This window comes from Colletotrichum gloeosporioides (genome assembly GCF_011800055.1).
Source record: "Colletotrichum gloeosporioides strain Lc1 chromosome Unknown consensus_36, whole genome shotgun sequence".
Lineage (NCBI taxonomy): Eukaryota > Fungi > Ascomycota > Sordariomycetes > Glomerellales > Glomerellaceae > Colletotrichum > Colletotrichum gloeosporioides.
The window spans coordinates 943,211-962,531 of NW_025544681.1; the positions used below are offsets into that span (position 1 = coordinate 943,211).

General features: G+C 55.6%; 4 protein-coding genes across 4 annotated transcripts; 3 read left to right on the forward strand and 1 right to left on the reverse strand.

Annotated features, from left to right (window-relative positions):
• Positions 1 to 8,641: 8,641 nt before the first annotated feature.
• GCG54_00006174 (3' 5'-cyclic-nucleotide phosphodiesterase 2) lies at positions 8,642 to 11,437 on the forward strand (the record flags this gene model as incomplete). The annotated part of the gene is made up of 4 exons (XM_045406186.1): positions 8,642 to 8,810; positions 8,866 to 9,693; positions 9,744 to 10,339; positions 10,397 to 11,437. 4 exons carry the CDS (start codon positions 8,642 to 8,644, stop codon positions 11,435 to 11,437), a joined length of 2,634 nt encoding a protein of 877 aa, XP_045265569.1.
• Positions 11,438 to 13,558: 2,121 nt separating this feature from the next.
• GCG54_00006175 (Carboxypeptidase Y-like A) lies at positions 13,559 to 15,256 on the forward strand (the record flags this gene model as incomplete). Its single annotated transcript, XM_045406187.1, has 2 exons — positions 13,559 to 14,039; positions 14,100 to 15,256. The coding sequence occupies 2 exons, from the start codon at positions 13,559 to 13,561 to the stop codon at positions 15,254 to 15,256; spliced, it is 1,638 nt and encodes a 545-aa protein (XP_045265570.1).
• A 608-nt stretch (positions 15,257 to 15,864) lies between these two features.
• Positions 15,865 to 16,821, forward strand: GCG54_00006176 (Ribosome maturation protein sdo1; the record flags this gene model as incomplete). Its single annotated transcript, XM_045406188.1, has 1 exon — positions 15,865 to 16,821. One exon carries the CDS (start codon positions 15,865 to 15,867, stop codon positions 16,819 to 16,821), a length of 957 nt encoding a protein of 318 aa, XP_045265571.1.
• A 901-nt stretch (positions 16,822 to 17,722) lies between these two features.
• Positions 17,723 to 18,475, reverse strand: GCG54_00006177 (40S ribosomal protein S18; the record flags this gene model as incomplete). The annotated part of the gene is made up of 4 exons (XM_045406189.1): positions 17,723 to 18,039; positions 18,133 to 18,231; positions 18,353 to 18,382; positions 18,451 to 18,475. The coding sequence occupies 4 exons, from the start codon at positions 18,473 to 18,475 to the stop codon at positions 17,723 to 17,725; spliced, it is 471 nt and encodes a 156-aa protein (XP_045265572.1).
• Between the last annotated feature and the right edge of the window lie 846 nt (positions 18,476 to 19,321).

Here is a 19,321-nt window from a genome sequence, read left to right on the forward strand (position 1 = left end):
GCAAGCCGCGGCAACCAGCCTCAATGTATCCGGATTAATCTGTCAACAACTCTAAAAAGATATGACTTTTTCCAACGATCTGAACCGGACAAAGAAGTCCCAAGTCACAGGTTGAGTCTTTAAGTTGACATGCCAGCGTCCGGGGTAGATGGCTTCTTCTCAAACTCTAAGGGAAGCATAACCAACCTGTCGGTTTTTGCCGCATGTTGATTCGAGTCTTTTTTATTCACGGAACGACCCCAGGCTTTGCAGCCCTAATCGCTCCACCGTTCGTAGGGAACAAGCCTTTTCCGCCTGATTCATCTTTCTCGGCTAATAGGATTAAAAAAATACAACAGCAAATGGTGAAAAAGAAGGTCCCTGCCCCTGGGTTGAGGGGGTTTGAGGGGCAGCATCATCTGAAGCAGGGTCCCCTCTCGGATGCCGCGCCGAGCTCCGTCTCAGACGAACACGTCCCGAAACCCCAAGCGGCGGTGGATTAATCTCAACGGCGCGCAGGGGACAATCTTCGTCAACAGCCCTACGTCTTGCAGACAACATTGAAGCGCGGATCGTATGTGTGTGTATGCGTGAGTGCCTGCGAGTGTTCCCCCGGGGACTGAGGACCGACTGAAGCACGCGACTACGACTAGATGGTAACTCCGTTGCGAACGTACATGCAGCTTCGCCGTTTGACTGCAGACTACTTGGCTTGGACTCGTTTGTATCACACTTGCATGAGCGAATGCGAAAAGGAACACTGACGAGCCGATGTTCGATGAGGGGGGACGGCAGAGCGAAATCCTTCTCCCTTTTTCGAAACTTGAACGCAAGTTTCTGGTTGTCAAAGACGAGAGGGCGGAAAATTGTATGCAGGAACCACAGTATGAGACGTTTGATCAGATGTGCCATCCATAGTTGGGCACGGTCTGAAGGTTTTTAATTAAGTGACCCTCTGCGGTTCCCGCTTGGACGAGCACGGACACCGGTTGTCGTCAGTCTGCGAGGTGAGAGAAATAGACGCAGATGAGTGTTCATCAATTGCGAACGGTTCTCGAACGGGGTCGCATCGTAGGCGTGTCCATGACGGAGAGGGACCGGAAGGGCCGAGCGACGGGCGGCAAGCTTTTTGAGACTCTTTGATGGAGAATAGCTGACGTTCTCACGACCAAGACATCCGACGATGGGGCTCAAGCACGGAATGGTCTGTCAAGGTGGGCAGACTTCAAAGGGGTCATTTAGATGGACAGCATAGGAAGGGTCTGGGGTTGGGGGGCCTTTAACGGATCGACAGGGCTGAAACGGAGATGGGCGAACGCAACTGCCAGTGGCCTCGACTGAGCGCTCCGGAGTGCGAAGGGGAATAGCAAGAAAACACTCTTCAACGTGTTCCGCGGTCTCGGAATCCTGACCCTTCGCTCCCGAGATGAGGTTACTGTTGTCAAGTTGTCAATCAACCGCATCGTCACAGGTCCAATCGCACATACGCATCGCAGCTTATCTCTCACCTGTCCGTGCCGCTAGGCAGGCAAAGTGGCCCCGTCGGGATACCCTGCCCCTCTTAGCAGGGGCACGTGGACAGTTTGAGTACCGATATGGGATGAATGGGGAATGGGGATTGGGGAACCCGGATGCCCAGTTGACAGGCCACCACGGGACTTTTGCCTCACCAGTGGACAGCATGGGCGATGGCGATATCTGGCGTCGTGCTATCAGCGGGTAGCAATGAGCGAGGTGGCCGTCCAGTGAGACCGCCTATTTTTTTTTTCCTGTGCTAAAGCGACTACTTTTCCTGTGGCTATACTCTAATCACTCTAACGTCGTCGTCGTCGGCTTCTATCCTCGTCGTTGTTATTGCTACTATCGCTTTCGATAGGAGTAATTTAGAACACTGAAAAACTGGGTAACAAAACCAAAGAATATAGCCGCGCAGACACAGGAAAATTAGGCATGGGCTGGAACACGACACGTGTCTCAGGTAGGCGTATTGCGCCGAAGCCATTACCCAGTGAGAATCGAGTACTTGGGATGACGGTGTCAAGAAGCCGAGGCTGAGTCTTCTAGATGGTGCAACGAAGAACTCAACCGCTGACGAACCAACCAATGAGTAAAGCGTAAAAAAAAGGGAGGCATGGGCTGGGCGACCGAAATGGTGGCCCACGAGTCGTCCGGCAGCCAACCGTCCAGTGAGGCTTCAGGCACCAAACTGAAAATAGGCTTTTTGCCGTCGCCGCCGCCCCCAAAGACGATGAACCGGGCCAACAGCGTGACTGCAGGCGCCTGATCCGCGGCTGGGCTTGTAAGTTGTCACAGCTCTTCCTTCTTCGTCGCAACTGATCGGCGGGTTGGAGGTGCGGGTGCGGAAGGTCCGGGGAACGATACAGCGGCACTTTTCAGGCGGAGAGGATGCTTTTTCGGAGGGCGCGGGCGCAGAGTTGCGGGCGCGTCGGAGGCTAGAGCAGCCAGGCCGATGTCAGTTGCGAATGGCCAAGTAGCGGCCGGGACGATGGAATTCTACGCAGGTGGGGGTAGACGGTGTGTATGAGTGTCAAGCCGTCAACTTCCAAGTCAGTTACCAACGTTGGGGCCGGGCCTCATGACTCCATGGTCGGAGTCTTGGGCGAAAGAAGAAGAATGCGAGGCCGTCGCAGAAGACATTGGTGCAGACTCAAACGCTTTGTGGGTTCATGGGCAGAATGCCGGGCGGCTGGTATGCTGCCCTTGCAGGAGAATGTGGCAGCGGAGAAGATGGCAGTTCGAGCACGGCCGAGTTTAGACTTGCACGCCGCTTCACCATCCAAGCCCGCGATAGGCTGGCATAATTGGAGGGGGTTCATCGCCGCGGGGATTGGTTGAGCTTCCATTGGCGGCGCGGCGAGAGCTGAGATGAACCATGGGGGCCATGGGCAGGTAATATGGAAGCATCAGCAGTGGCTGAAAAGAAAGCATGCCTCTTCCATGGCCAGCCGGGCGACGAGAGACGAAGAAACTCAATCAAGACAGCAGAATTCCGATGCTGAACATGGATCGGCAGTGTGCGAGAGGGTTGCGCTGGCCAAGCGGCGGCCAGAGTGAAGCAACACTGAACGATGCACAATACTCAGGGCCAGCCAGTAGATGGCCAGCTCCAATAGCCCATCACACCGATCTTCATCATTTCTTGTCTCAATACAGCAGGTGTTGGAAAGGATGTGGAGCTGATCAGACACCAGAGACACAGCAGACATAGAAGGCAATCTGGAGCCAAGATTTTCGAGAAGGCGCGTTCATCTGCCGTTCAGGAACATGCTGCGATCCGAGGGAGCTTGGGAGCGAGGGGCTCACGGGCTCAATGGGGAAGGTCGATGAGACAGGCAGGCATGATATGAGGAACTCGCCGAGCAATGAGACTCGCCGTGTGCAGCAAGAGTGTCGGTCAAGAAATGCATGCATGCTACCAATTGCCACATTGAATGCGGATGAGCAATCAAAAGTCGTCTTCGTCCGAGAAACATTCCTATGCTGGTATTCTTGTGTCGCAAACAGAAGAAGCTTTTTCGTTACTTTCGTCAGAAGAATCGGGTAAACGTCAAAATGGTCGATCGGGTCTTGTGCGTCGCAAGTAGCAAGGCCAGGAGCGAAAGGTGACGTAGGGAGCGAGCCTGGAACCGGACAGGCATCGACCAGGTGTGAGCAGTCGGGCTTTTGTCGGCATCTATCCGTGTCGATGGATGGTTTCGCTGGTGCCGTTGGAAGTTGTCAGCTTGGCACCCAGCATCATTCTTCAGCAGGTCGATTCCGTTCCCAGAAGTTGAATGACGGTGGCACAGGCTGCAGACCTGATTGCAACTTAGTCATCTTAGTCGTTTCTAATAGACAACCAGCCAAAATTGTTTGCTGTCATCTTGATCAGATGCACGGGCGCTTGGGATACAACTGTGGACACGTCGAGACCGGAACGGGCAGGCCAGGCCAGCGAGTATCAGCGCCAGAGGGGAAAGGCTTGTAGTTGAGTGTGGGATTGCAGCTGCAGCCAAAGGTGATGTCCGTGTCCTCGCACTTCGTAGTCCGCGGCGTGCGAGGTAATGCCGGGATACCTGGCGTCCAGTATGGTGTTTGACGTCTCGTTGATGCTGTCGAGCAGAAGCTGGAAGCTGAATCATTTCGAACAACCGGTAGGGCAGAAAATGGGTGTCGATATTCGTACGTAGCGGGGCGTGTGGTGGCAGCGGCCCCCAGAGGAGAATTTGCAAGCGTCGAGGGAGGCAGGCGTATCCGTATGCACGCACGTTGCAGCTCGTACCGCCAGCCGAAAAAAGCCAGGGCAGGGCAGGGCAACAGTCGACGAGGGTTGGCCAGGGAATTAATCACTTTGTGTGGTACAGATCAATCCTCAGGACCGATATCAAGGTATCCACGACATGAGGGAGAGCATGTCGGGAGACACGATGGATGGCTTCCCTCCTTCTCCGCCTCTCCATTGCTTCTGGAAGCCACGCAGAACAAGTAAGTGGACCAGATCATCGGCGATATTGCGCAATGTGGATAGCAATCTGCGATCAGAGAGGGGAGGGAGCCATGTTTGCCATGATGTTGTGCTGACCAATGTGGGCAGTTGTGGGTTCCATTCCGTGCGTGGCAGGCCGGTCCCAGCCTGTGCGAGGCGACGATCGGCAGAGCGAACGAAGGGGACAGCGAGTCGGGTTCTGTTCTCAAGACTCAGGTCCCCTTCCCGGCGGCACCTTGCTGGCTCCCGTCAGGGCAACCGTACCTTGCGAAAGATATGTGACAATTGTAGCGAAGAATTGTGGTACGGGCAATCAATGTTTGCAGAGCGGGAGGGGCGGGAATCAAAACGCAAGTGCGCAAGTGCGGCCGGGTGAACGCATGCGGGTAGAAAGGCGGATGGCGGCAGATGTGGGACGAAGTTGGCGACAGCGACAGCAGCCTCGAGGGAATTGAGCGTTAATTTCGAATTTTCGAATATGGAGGAGGTTGGGGAAGACCCATTACTGTGTGCAGTATGCAATTGTGGTCGGTTTCGGCGGGTGGATGGCGATGGAGAACGATGAGGTAAAAGAAGGGGAAATCGTGTATCCTTGGCGCATGCCGGGGGCAGCGATATGGCGTATCCGTAAGGTAGGGTAGGGTACCGAACGCCACGCCGTACGCAATCCGAACACCTCAGCAGATGGAGAGGGAAATCTCGAGATGTGTTTCGAAGATGAAAGGCAGCTAGTCAGTGGCCGGTAGCGAGCCTGCTGTGAATGGTTCGCCGGTTGACCAATTCCAGCCGGTGGGCGATGAAACCCGGCGAGACTGCGCAGTGGTATCCGTGGCAGACGGGAATGCACCTTACTGTTGGGTTTGCTGCATTTGCAGCGAGGTGTACGATGCGGGTAGGTAAGGTAGGTAGGTGGTGGTGGAAGCACGTCAATGGTAGCGCGGCCAGCCACTGAACCTACGTCGGACCAGTAAGAGACTTGGAATGTGACAGAGAGTCTCGGTGGACGGCGCAGGCGGGAAGGTGGGTGTGGTGCAGGTGCATCATAAGGTACTTTTTCAGTGATTGAATGACCACTGACGGCCAGCGACGGCTGCGCCGCGCCGCCCCGGCATGCTGCCTCTTTCCCAATTGTTTCCAATGTCCCTTCCTCCGCCCTCGCTCTTGCCCCAAAACGCCACTAGGTATCCCGGCAAGCGCAGACTGGTACGGCCTGGCAAGCGCGGCGTGGGATGCTTTGGGTAGTGTTCCCTGCAAGCCCTGTTCCCAGTTGTTCCAGTCAGAACCCCCGGTGCACCCCCCAAAAGGCCCCTCTCGAGTGCGCCCCCTTGCAACTTGTGGTCCTTGGAAGCCTTCCACACTTTCGATCGATGTTCGAGAAGCCGGCCAGAAGACCGGGTGCAGGGCCCTGGCCTTCCCTGTCTTGCCCGTCTTCCCTTCCTCTCGCACGAACAGGGGGCGTTCTGAGGTTGGTAAGGTACGAAGACGTAGAGTAGTTAGCTTGGTAGGCTTGGTAGGCCAGGTACGAATACCTCTAGAGATAAGCAACTCCTGCCATGCCAGCTGGGCTCTCAGCCTGCGTGCCCTGGGGGAAAGGCCAAGCAGAATTCAAGCATCTTCTTCGTCTTCAGCGCATTCAGCTCAGGAGACATGAACGGAAACAAGTCCCCCTTTGCGGCATTGCTCGCATTCTCTCTCGTTATTCGACCCCTTCTCGCCCGCTTCCCTTGACGGTTCCCCTCCGCGTTGCGAGACGCAGGCGCAGAAGCAGACGCAGATGCAGGTGCAACGCTCGTACGCACATCCATGATCGTCCCAACCCGTCTCCGCCTGTTGTAGGCTTGTCAGATTCTGATTCCGACATGGCCTCCCATTCTGAGTCTGCAAAGTCCAGTCCAGACCCAGTAGGAAATCATTGTTTCCACAGCTCCCAGGCGACGAAGGCCCCCGGTATCTCACTTTTTCTTCCATCTGTCTGCCTTCCATTCGCCCTGTGCGGTGCATCTCCCAGACCAGCAGCGCGGGAACAGTGCCCGATGCCCCGGATTGAAGTCACCTCAGACGAGTCGGTCGAATCCAGCTTCCATTGTCCGCTATTCACCTGTTGATGTCCGCCTCATCATCGCACTATGCCCCTGCGACCTCGTGAAATGGCTGCTTGCAGCCCCTACGTCGCTCTCTGCTTGCTGCTGATGACTTTGAACACCCGCTGTAGCTGTTGCTTCTGCAGGGCCTGTAAGGCAGGTGCCATGATGTAACGAGATCCTGATACCAGCTCCTCTGCTTCATCTTCTAGCGTAGCATCCAGCAGCCCTGATGCCGTCTCGAGGCCGAATTGCAACGACAGGTGCAGCTGTTACCGCAACGCAACCCAGCGCAGAGCAGCACAATACCTGAGCTTGGTAGGGCCTCGCTTCCTGCTCGGCATCTTGCTTTACTGGACTTGTCTTCTCAGAGCGTCTTTGAGGTTCGTCTTAGTTAGAGCCCACCTTTCCTACTCTGGACCATCGTCTTCGTTCCATTCTGCATCCATCCACACCCATTCTCCTCCCGAGCATGCGCCAGTAAAACCTTAGCCTCTTCCAACTGCGTTACGGCAAAGAGGTACATTTCTCGTGAAAGGTACTTTCGTCAGGTACTTACCTACTTGCTTCACTTCACTTGGCCTACCTACCTACCATACCTACCACCCAAGTGCCTGCCTGCGCACACCACCAAGACCGCGCCACCACTACGTTGCTGCCACTTACCATTCACCAACACCACCACCACCACCTCGTCTGCAAATCCAACCCGCATTCGCCAATCTCTCATCCATTCCTCGCTGCTGTCGAAATCTCTTCTGCCTTCTCCTCTTTCATTCCCATCTTCCCCCAGCCAACATCTCAGGAAACATCCATAAGGGGCCTGCATTACACATTTACACTTTACGCACTTATTCGCCCCCCTCACTTACTCAGTCAGTCACTCAGTCTCTTGCACTCGCCACGCGGAAGGGAGTGAGAAGAAACGAGCGGAGCCGGAAGAGAGAGAAAGGGGGGGAAAAAAAAAAGGAAAAAAAGGGAAAGAAAAGGGACCAAGAGCAGAATTGGTAAGTCATTTTCGCCCTGCAAAAACTAGCTGCACTCCTCTAGCTTTCTCTCGAGCTTCCATGGTGTTTCTTGTTCTGTCCCGCCTTGCTTTGTTGGGCAAAGTATGTAGAGGGGAAGGGTAAGGCAAGGAAGCTTGGTCTGTTCTGCGCTGCTTCTGGGCCCTGGAGGGGGCTCCCGCGCGAGCGCTGTTCTCTCAAGCAAGCAACCACGCACACACACACTCACGCACACACACACTCACGCACACACACCATACCCCCCTTGCCTGGCTTAACAATTTCGTACTCGAAGCCTGGCTGCCCATTGTACTCCTCTCTATCCTCCCGTCCCAGCTACCTGACGCTTGCCTTCTTTTCCCCTTCTTCCCACTTCACGCCCGTTCGTCCCAGCCCTGTTGTACGTAGCCTGCCCTCATGATATTACGTCTTTCCTTGTCGTCGTCGTCGCTGCTTGTTTGTGCTCTGTTTCCTCTCGCCCGCTTTTCCCCCCTCGTCAACTTATATTTTGTCCACAACTAACCCGACGACTCGGTCGCTGCCAGCAGCATAGAGGAGCCTCCACCTTGGTCCCGAGTACACAACGAACTTTCCGCGCGACGGTACCCGCAACTGCGAAACGACAATCCCCTCCTCGTCCCTCTACGCTCCCGTACACGGCGAGATTGATTGCATTCAATCCTCCCATGCCTTCGGTTCTCCCGACGCTGTGCGACTGCCATCGATGACAATCCTGGTGACCACCACCGCAATTGCGCTGTTGATTTAATCGCGTGCGCTTGGGCGTCTACCCTGGACGAGAAATCAGGCCCATACCTCGACCTCGCTTGTATCTAAATTGTCCCGATCCCTTCGCCCGCACATCACCCAGGCTTCGATTTTATTGCGCCAGACTGCGCATTCGCTGATACGTCGCGGGCGTCGCGCCGCCGTGCTGTTGTTCAATCGGACTGGGTCGCCGTCCTCGAATTATCCTCTGCGGAGCCCCTTGGATTGCCATTTTGCTCAATCGCATCGTCACGCTTTCAGCCTCCTTCGCCCTTGTGGCCAGAGCGCTCCGGTCGCGAGACTGGTTGCTCCCCGAAGCCGCGATGGACAACGCTACTTGTCATGTCGTCTACGTGAACCGTCAGGTTCGCCAAGACAGACTGATACGCAATGATGCGACCGATGCACACCTATCGAATGGCGATGTAGCCAGTGGAGAAGTTGAGTTTATACAAAAAGACGCTGCACTTTTGCTGGATACCTTTGGAGAAGGTATGAACCGACAAACCCCTCGTTCTCGCTCGTGATGCTAACGGCACTTCGCCAGTATACCTCTGTTCCACCGGCTCAGCATGCATCTCGACGCTTTTCCAACTTTCCGACGAGTCCATGATGGATCTCACGCCAACTCTCGTCCTCGTCGACGTCCCTTATGACGAGCGCTTACCCAAGGTCCGGTCAAAGTCTAGGTCACCTTCGCCGCACTCGCGCCCAGTCACTGCCGATATTGATATACATACCCCAGAAGAAGAGGTCTACGGTCTGAAGTTACTGCAGAGAATCATGACTGAGGCTCACTTGCGCAGCATATCCAAGCTGGTCGTACCTATCCCAGTCGTGAGCTTTTCCTCTATTGAAGTCCATCACTCCAATGGCAGCACGATCGAAGACGCGGAAACAAAAACCTCGCCCACAGTCGATCGGCGACTGATCATTCGCTGTCTCGATCTTGGTGCAGTAGATGTCATCATTAGCCCTTTGCACCCCAAATGCGTCACCAGTTTGGAGATCCATGCTTACCGCGGCCACAAAGAGGCAGCAAGAGAACAGCAAGAGATGCTAGAGGTCCGCAGGGGCAGGAAGCGGTCATGGGTCGGCGTAAACGAGGAAAAGCCCTTTGCATACTTGAGGGAAGCCATGGTATCTGGTCTTATGAGAGGCATTTGCCGATCGGGCGCGGATTCAGACGATGATCGGATTGCCAACGTCAGCATCGCCGTATCCACTGATCGCCAAGCCGCCGTCGCTGCCGCCGTAGGCAAGTGGCACTTCTGTGCCCACAGCTGGACCGACGACGAGCTGCTCGTGGCAGCGATGGTCATGTTCAAACATGCGTTGACCATGCCCGAGTTAGATCGTTGGCGGATTCCCACAGGTGAATGCTGCTGGCTGGCAAGACTCGGTGCAGTCGCTAACAATTCCCAGATCAGCTCATTAGTTTCCTGGTTGCCTGCAGAGCTGCGTACAACAACTTCGTTCCATACCACAACTTCCGACATGTTGTCGACGTCCTCCAGGCCACCTTCCATTTCCTAGTTCGTATTGGAACCCTGGCGCCGTTCCCTCAAGACTCGCTTGCGCCTGAACAGCTTCCCGAAAAGTCTCCCATGGCCAGCTTGTTGCATCCTTTCGAGGGCCTCACGCTTCTGATCACGGCCATCGGACATGACGTCGGACATCCTGGTGTCAACAACGGCTTCCTCGTCACCCTCAACGCACCATTGGCCCAGCTTTACAACGACCGCTCCGTCCTTGAGTCATTCCACTGCGCCGCGTATTCGCAGATCCTGCGAAGGTACTGGCCTAGCGCGTTCGAGGACACCAAGATGAGGAACCTCATGATCAGCTCCATACTTGCCACTGACATGGGTCTACATTTTGACTACATGAAAAAGCTTGGCGACACCCAGGAGAAGCTGGATGTTAGTAATACCACCGATGGATGGAATGGTCGTATGCTAGAGGAGCAGAAGGCGTTGGCCTGCTCCTTGCTCATCAAATGTGCAGACATTAGTAATGTGGTAAGTTGGGCCCGATGCATTTCAATATTGGCAGGATGGTAACATTGCGCACCACAGGCGAGGAAACACGAGACTGCTCTCAAGTGGATGCATATTCTCTCAGACGAATTCTCACGCCAAGCTTCCATGGAGAATGAATTGGACATTGCATCGTCTCTTCTTGCACCCCCGAAGAAGGATCTAATGTCGCTCTCCAAGGCACAGCTGAGCTTCATGAATATGTTTGCTATTCCACTCTTCCAGGGCGTGGCCGACATACTCCCAGCAATGAGATACACGGTTGACGAGCTCGAAATCAACAAGGGCCTCTTCGAACAGCGTGTCCGAGATGAGCAGGCCAAGGAGGACCCCGTACGCAAGCGACTTCTCCGCGACGGGACATTCTCCCCGCGAACTATGAGTTTTGTGGGCGGTCCCGAGAGTCAGAGAGAGTCCATGACCCCTCGGGTGTCGACGCCCTTGACGGAGGAACTAGCAACACCACCGTCGCTGCTGGACGAATCAAAATGGGAAGACAAGGAATTGTCGCCAGGGCCGGCCGATCCGGTGAACAGGCCCACGCACGTGCCAGACACTTCCGACGACTACAAGGAAGTAAACGGCATCGTGACGACGTTTGACTCGGTGGCAGACTTCGCCGCGAGCGATCCTTTCCATAGCAGGGACAGGGCGAGCAGCTCTCCTGATAACCACCACGGCCACAACGGGAAACAACGCTGCAGCGAGACAACCGACGGAAGCATTACGGGCCAGTACGGCGGAGACTGGGCTTCGCAGGCTACCAGTGCTACCACAGGAAAAATGCCTCTTTCTCCAAGCACGCAAGGCACTAGTATTGTCAGTGCAGAGTCCGCAGAGCATATTCCTGGCGTTCCCACGATCTCGGAACCCAAGCCGTTCAATGAAGGCAAGCTCGAGCCCCCGATGATGGATCAAGAAGCGAACGGCTCTTACACATCGCATGAAAGCTGCAGGGTAGACGGAGGGAGAAAGTTGGTCAAGAAGAAATCTAGCAGGTTCCGCATAAAGGCGTTCAACTTCTTCCGGGGCACCAGGTCGGCAAGCCCTTCGATGCCGGCGGCTGACACAGCCGGCTGATGACGTTGGGTTGGAGCGAGGTAAGCCGACTCGGAGGTAGTGGCACATGGGCACAAAAGCCCTTAAACGTGGTGGTTCACACAGCTGTCCTGGTCGTCGATATACCCGAGCCATGCTGTTATTAATCTAATAACGAACCGAGATGATCAGGCGGCACCCACACACGAAATGACTTGTAAAGCAGTATACGGACCTCGCTATATATGTACAGTATCGGAGATGGAGTTAATGCTTTGGGGACTTGGTGTTTGGCCAGACAGCGGCGACGGCATTGGGGAGGCATGGCCACGTTTCTTATGAAGTGGATGGAAGGCTTAGCGAGAACTCAAGTTCTTGATGGTCTCAACAGCCCCGCGGGCATCAGAATGGGCTGGACAGAAAGCGGCGTTTCCGGACAGACGGGTGAATTGTGATGATAGGGCATCGGGACGGCGAAGGTCTGGTACCAGGGAGGATGGCGGCGAAGCCTTGTTTTGATTAGGGCCGAGAAGGCTGGCGACCAGACCAGAAGAAACAGATGCCAGGAAGACGAATGGCTGGGAAGGGCCGAACGTCCGTGGTAGACGAATACAAACTCTGACCAGTTCCACAAGGCTGCTCATAAATGGATCATCATCTTCGGGGAGACAGAACCTAGTATCACAACGCGACCACTAGGATGTGACTGATGACACTTGACCCCCAGGCTTGGCAGCGGGTACCGCTTTTAGACCTGGGGCGACATGGGTGACGTCGACACGCGCCTACCCGTGTTGAATGGCGGTCACGAATGAACGATCCGGGGTATTTTGCGGTTCTACGATGTAGAGAAGGGGTTGCGGAGTCTGCTCTGGATACTAGTGCAAAAGCTGTGGCAGAAGGCGGTGATGGGCATTGAATGACTGAGGCTACGAAACAAGTCGGTCTAGCCAGAAGGCTGGCCTATGTTCTTACCACAGACGAGTTGGCCGTAGGGGTTCGCGGTCAACCGGGGCATGAGCGGTCACGCATCTCGCAGGGTGTCTGACGTTGACAGACGTTAGTTTACCGGCCATTTAATGCTGCCATGGTGATTCCTAACCTGCGGTTTAGCAGATAGTACAGAGCAATCCAGATATTTTCTTCGCACCTGGGCCCCGGAAATACGATACCAAACAAAGTACGGGTAGATTTGATTGCAAGCAGCGAACGCCCCTCGTCCCTTTGGCATTGCATCTTGAACACCAGCTCCAACGGCTCGTGATCCAGAGCCGGGGGGCGGTGCAGGGCAGCATTTGTGCCTGAGAATCCCCCCATGATGCCGCCGCGAATCGGAATGCGGGATGCGCTTATCAGGAAGACATATGTGGGGCGCCGCAGCAAAAGTGCCCAGGTTCTGTGCCTGTCCTGTACCTGGCATGACGCAGACGAACCGTAGGGGGGCAGGGCGAACGAGACGTCGGCCGTCGGCGCGCGGGATGCTTGGTACCTCTGCAGCCATGGAAGTCGAGACACACGCAAGCCCGGCACTAACAGACACTCTGCTCAGGGCACAGCGCGACGTGTTAGTGCGTCTGCAACAGGCAGGTTCTCTTTTTAGCGTCCGAGTCGCGGGGATCAGGTGGGCGCTACCCTGTACGAAGTACACGCATCCCCGACTATCGTTTGGGCAACGCTTGGCTCGAGCCAGTCGTTGCTGAGCTTCCGAAGCTCTCCACAGCAACAGACCAACAGTGCGCGCTGAGCTGTTTGCTGCTGCTGTCGCGGCTACTGCTGGCTTCGGTTGTAGCTGTAGCTGCTGCTGCGACGGCAGGTCCAGCGGCCAGCACACCCCAGACATTGGAAGCTGCCCTCCCTGCCTGCACGCTGCCGTCTACGGCAAGAGGGTTCCTCCAGGTCCCCAGCATGAGCATCCACTAGCACCCAGTCAACCCGCGCCCACCTCGTCATGTTTCATTACGTCCGCGAGCTTCCTGCCTGTGACCCGACAGCCATACTTACTCCGAGCTCCCTCCTCCCCATCGCTCAATCTTCCCTTCTTCAACACCATCCTCTCCCACCCTCCCCCTTTCGCATCAGAGCAATCATTCATCAGCATCATCCCGATACAACCCATCAACGCCAGCGATAGTTCCATTCCCGAGCTAATTACCTGTCCACACCATGAGGTTCTCAACCTCCGCCCTCGTGCTCGGCGCCGCCTCCACCGCGGTCGCCCTGGACCAGCATGTCCTTGGTGGCAACGACAGTCCCTTCGACTCCATCAAGACTACCGGCGAGAACTGGTTGTCGGCTTTCGAGGACAAGTTTGGCAAGATGACCTCTGAAGCCAAGGCCGTCTGGGACGAGATCACTCTCCTCGCTCCCGACGCTGTCGAGGCCTTCAAGAAGAACGCCATTCCCTCCAAGCCCAAGCCCCACCGCCGCAAGGCCGATAAGCACTGGGATCACGTCGTCAAGGGCGCTGACCTTGAGAGTATGTGGGTTGAGAAAAACGGCGAGAAGCACCGCAAGGTTGGTGGTCCTCTCAAGAACTTCAACCTGCGCGCCAAGAAGGTCGACCCTTCCGCCCTCGGCGTAGACAAGGTCAAGCAGTACAGCGGTTACCTCGATGACGAGGAGAACGACAAGCATCTCTTCTACTGTGAGTAACCATGATTTGGAGCCCTGCATCATCTTGTCGAACCAACTAACAACTATGTAGGGTTCTTCGAATCCCGCAACGACCCAAAGAACGACCCCGTTGTTCTGTGGCTCAACGGTGGCCCTGGCTGCTCTTCCCTCACCGGTCTGTTCATGGAGCTCGGCCCTGCTTCTATCGACAAGAAGCTCAAGGTTGTCAACAACGAGTGGTCGTGGAATAACAACGCCTCCGTCATCTTCCTTGACCAGCCCGTCAACGTCGGCTACTCCTACTCTGGCTCTTCCGTCTCCAACACGGTCGCTGCTGGCAAGGATGTCTACGCCTTGCTCTCCCTCTTCTTCCACGAGTTCCCCGAGTACGCCAAGCAGGACTTCCACATTGCTGGCGAGTCCTACGCCGGCCACTACATCCCCGTCTTCGCCTCTGAGATTCTCTCTCACGAGGACCGCAACATCAACCTGAAGAGTGTTCTGATTGGCAACGGTCTCACTGACGGCCTGACCCAGTACGAATACTACCGCCCCATGGCTTGCGGAGAGGGTGGCTACCCTGCCGTTCTCGACCAGGGCGAGTGCCAGGCCATGGACAACGCTCTTCCCCGCTGCCAGAGCCTGATCAACAACTGCTACGATTCCGGCAGCGTCTGGTCTTGCGTCCCTGCCAGCATCTACTGCAACAACGCACTCATCGGCCCTTACCAGCGCACCGGACAGAACGTTTACGACATCCGTGGCAAGTGCGAGGACAGCAGCAACCTGTGCTACTCTGCTCTTGGCTGGATCGCCGACTACCTGAACCAGGATTCCGTCAAGGAGGCCCTCGGCGCTGAGGTTGACAGCTACGACAGCTGCAACTTTGACATCAACCGCAACTTCCTCTTCGCTGGCGACTGGTTCCAGCCGTTCCACCGTGTTGTTCCCAAGCTTCTCGAGAAGATCCCCGTCCTCATCTACGCTGGTGATGCTGACTACATCTGCAACTGGCTCGGCAACCGTGCCTGGACCGAGGCTCTCGAGTGGCCTGGTCAGAAGTCCTTCAACAAGGCCGAGGTCAAGGGCCTCCACGTTGGCAAGGGCGAGGAGTACGGCAAGGTCAAGTCCAGCGGCAACTTTACCTTCATGCAACTCTACGGCGCTGGCCACATGGTCCCCATGGACCAGCCCGAGGCTTCATCAGACTTCTTCAACCGCTGGTTGGGCGGTGAGTGGAGCGCTTAAGCTTGCTTATTGTAACGATTTGTATGAACGAAAGAATGATTCGTGTGGACGGATTGTCGCAGTGACCGCTTGTATTGGATTGTAGACTGGGCATTGGAGTATATAAATACCAGAGACCCAGTCGTCTCGTTTGGGTGGGCGCCAGTGTCAGCCCGGCGCGGTAGATCTTAGTTACGCTGCTAAAATATGACTCTTTTCACGTAAACATGATCGCAATCTTGGTATCGAGTGACATATCTTGAGCCATTTATGGTCGCGTTCCATCCGATTTGACTAAGATTCGGGGATGAGTCGAAATGATGGTATTAGTCACCGCGGCGGCGCATGTCCAAGCAGGTGCCGTACCCGCAAAACAACGTCAGATCAACCTGCCCAGGTACCAGCCTACAGATATTTCACCGCCCGCTGCCCCTCCTAGCAGCTGCTGTACAACCAACTACCCCGCCAAAACTTTTCGGGCGAGAACCTCGTGCAAACAGCAACACCGACGACGACGAACTATTCGATTTTCCCACTTGAATAGTGAAAACTACTACACACAAGTCCCCAACCTTGTATCGATCGCGAAACAAACGCAAACGCCACTGCCGAAGCAGTAAACCGCCACGATGTCGTCGCGAATCAACCAACCGTCGAACCAGATCAAGCTGACCAACGTGTCCATGGTGCGGCTCAAAAAGGGCAAGAAGCGCTTCGAGATCGCGTGCTACAAGAACAAGGTGATGGAATGGCGCTCTGGCGTCGAGACGGACCTCGACAACGTCCTCCAGATCCCGAACGTCTTCCTCAACGTGTCCAAGGGTCAGACGGCGCCCAAAGAGGACCTCGAGAAGGCGTTCGGCAAGGGCAAGTCCACCGACGACATCGTCCTGGAGATTCTGAAGAAGGGGGAGATGCAGGTCGGCGGCAAAGAGCGCGCGGAGCAGCTCGAGAGGGTGCACAACGAGGTCATCGGCATCGTGGCCAGCAGGCTCGTGGACCCGCGGACGAAGAGGGTATACACGACGGGCATGATTGAGAAGGCGCTGGACATGCTGTCGTCGGCGGCGCACTCTGCTGCGGAGGACGCGGCCAGCGCGGGAAAGAAGGGCGGCAGCAGTGCGGTAAACAGCGGCGCAGGAACGCCTGCGGGCGGGGAGGAGGGGGAGGCGAAGCCGAGGGAGAAGAGCGCGCCGCACTGGACGGGCGTGGTGACGACCAAGTCGGCGAAGAGCCAGGCGCTGGAGGCAATGAAGGCGCTGATCGCGGCGCAGCCGATCCCCGTGCAGAGGGCGCGGATGAGGCTGAGGGTGACGTGTGCGACCAGCGTGCTGAAGCAGGCCGTCAAGTCGACGGCGCCCAAAAGTGGCGAGGACGGGGAGCAGGCCAAGGCGGGAACCGTCAAGGACCGTATTCTAGGTTTCGTGGAGCAGGTCGAAAGCCAGGACGTGCTGGGCAGCGAGTGGGAGGTCGTGGGCTTTGTCGAGCCGGGTGCGTTCAAGGGGCTGGGTGACTTCATCTCGAGCGAGACGAGGGGACAGGGACGGGTTGAGGTGTTGGATATGGCTGTTATCCATGAAGACTAGAGATGAAGGGCTCGAGGAGAAGTAAAAGGAAAGAGAGCAAGACGTGGCACGATACCCCCCTAGATCGAGGGTTTGTTCTTAATGATACGAATATGGCATAGTGGTTTTAACGTTTGGCACTCTTCACGTTGCGATGCTGCTTGCTGTCTGTGATGGGGTCATACTGAAGTACTGACATATGTTAAGACGAGGAGTTTGCCATTATGCACACACTACTCTGGGAGCTACAGCCTTCACCATGGAGCCCTGGGAAAGAGTCCGAGATCAGCAAGTTCATATGCTGAGGCACCACCCTCAATGACGTCGAGGCCGTCGGGGGGGGGGGGGGGGGGGGGGGGGGGGGNGGGGGGGGCCGGGGCCGATATCTCCATCACCAGCATCTTACAGATCGCCGCAGGATAACCCCCACACGGCGGTGGCAGCTCCGCTCGCTTGGATGTCGCACATGTCCGAAATGGCAGACACTCGACATGTCACTGAAAGGTCCACAATGAAATCCAGAACACGGAAACCCAGGCGCAGATTCAGATAATGGCATGTCACAAGTTTATACGATCCCGGCATGTTGAACAACAAATCAATTCCCATTTTTTAGACACCAGTAGTCACATCACAAGGAACCAAAAGTCAACTTTTTTTTGAAAGCCTTTTTGTTTCTTGGTATGATGGAGACTCTTCCGTTGTTTGTTCATGTTATCTGAATAGCAATCCCCTCCTCAGCGGGTGGTGGTAATGCCCCAGAGAATGAATCATCATCATTTTGTTGTAGATGGATGTTGTCGCCAAGAGACATAGAGAGAAAAACCAAGCCCGATAACACGCCGGCCGCCTTAATGTTTGTTGGTCCCCAGCCGCAACACCACCCAAACCCTCGTCAGAGTCGTCATGACGAGCGATACGTTTAGCCACCCTTCTTCTTGGAGACACCGACGGTACGGCCGCGGCGACCGGTGGTCTTGGTGTGCTGACCACGGACACGCAGGCCCCAGTAGTGACGGAGACCACGGTGGGCGCGGATCTTCTTGAGGCGCTCGAGATCGTCGCGGAGCTTGGAGGCGACACCGTTGGCGAGGATCTGGCTGTCCTTGCCGTCGACAATGTCGCGCTGTCTGTTGAGGAACCACGCGGGGATCTTGTACTGGGTGGGGTTCTGGATGATGGTGACGATACGCTCGAGCTCTTCCGAGGTGAGCTCACCGGCGCGCTTGTTCAGGTCGACTGTTGGGCGAAGTCAGCACCTCTGGTAACTCTCGATTTTCTGTCTTTCAGAAGCAAGGGATTGCCCCTACTCGGCATCGTGGGGAAACGTACCATCGGCCTTCTTGCACACAATGTTGGAGTAACGACGGCCGACACCACCAATCTTGGTGAGGGCGTACATGACCTTCTCCTGGCCACGAACGTTGGTGTCTATGAAAAGCGCACGTTAGCCTCTCGCCTCCATCATTTCTCGGAATTCGGATTGTTCGTCGTCGCATGGGATCGTCAAACGGGGGTGTGGGTGTGTGCTGGGAGAGAGGGTAAAACGTACTCAGAAGACGAAGGATGAACTGGAAGTTCGCTGTAACGAGACTGTCAGCCAATTTCGCTCTCCTCCATAATTGTATCGGTTCGCGGGTGATAACGCACTCTTCTCCCCCGAGACGAGCGACATGCTGGGCAACTGTCGAGATGGTTGCTCCTAGGTGTCGGGTGTTGATGGTTGACGACGAAGTCGGGATACAGACGAGCAATGATAGAGTTGGAGGTGCGCTTCGGGTGTGGGAAATTTCTGGCGTGGCGTGGGCCTCGCTAGGGTAGGGTCACGTGCAAGGCCGACGCACCCTTTTTTTTCTTCCTCGCTTGACCACCTCCCTCGCGGTCTTTGCCTCAAAAGAGTCGTCCGTCGTTGGTCCATTGCCCCTGCTGAAATCCCACTGTGGGTCTGAGGGGCAGTGTTTATTGTGTTTGATTGGCTGTTCATGCCCGCTGTTCTCGGCCAGTCTAACATCGACCACTGTGAAGTCCATAAAATTGACGGCCCCGGCCGAGAAACATGGAAAAGGACCCCTGGTGCTTTTTAGAGTGCCATTGCAAGTGTGAACGAGCCTGGACATTTGTGTCATTCACTGGGCTATGGTCTACTGCCGAAATTCTACAATGGCCTGCAATTGATCACTGTCGTGTCATCACTGCAGCATCAACCGATTTGCCGTCTTTGAACTCTCAAGACATCCAGGCAGGCACTCATACGCGGTAGGTAGGTAGGTGTTACAGTTTCATTCAGTATAATTACATAGCACAAGCACAAGAACCTCTTGCGTCTCTGATACAATCCCTCCCTCATTAAGCATTTACATAAACCATAGAGCCACGAGAGGTATACATGTTTGCAGTTTCGAATGTGTATTGCTCTCCTTTTCTGTCCTCGCCACATTCCTCCCGTTGGATATCCCGACCCAGCAGCCCAACCCAAACTCCCCGTCCCCAACTCCATCGCACGTAGTGCACTGTCGAATCC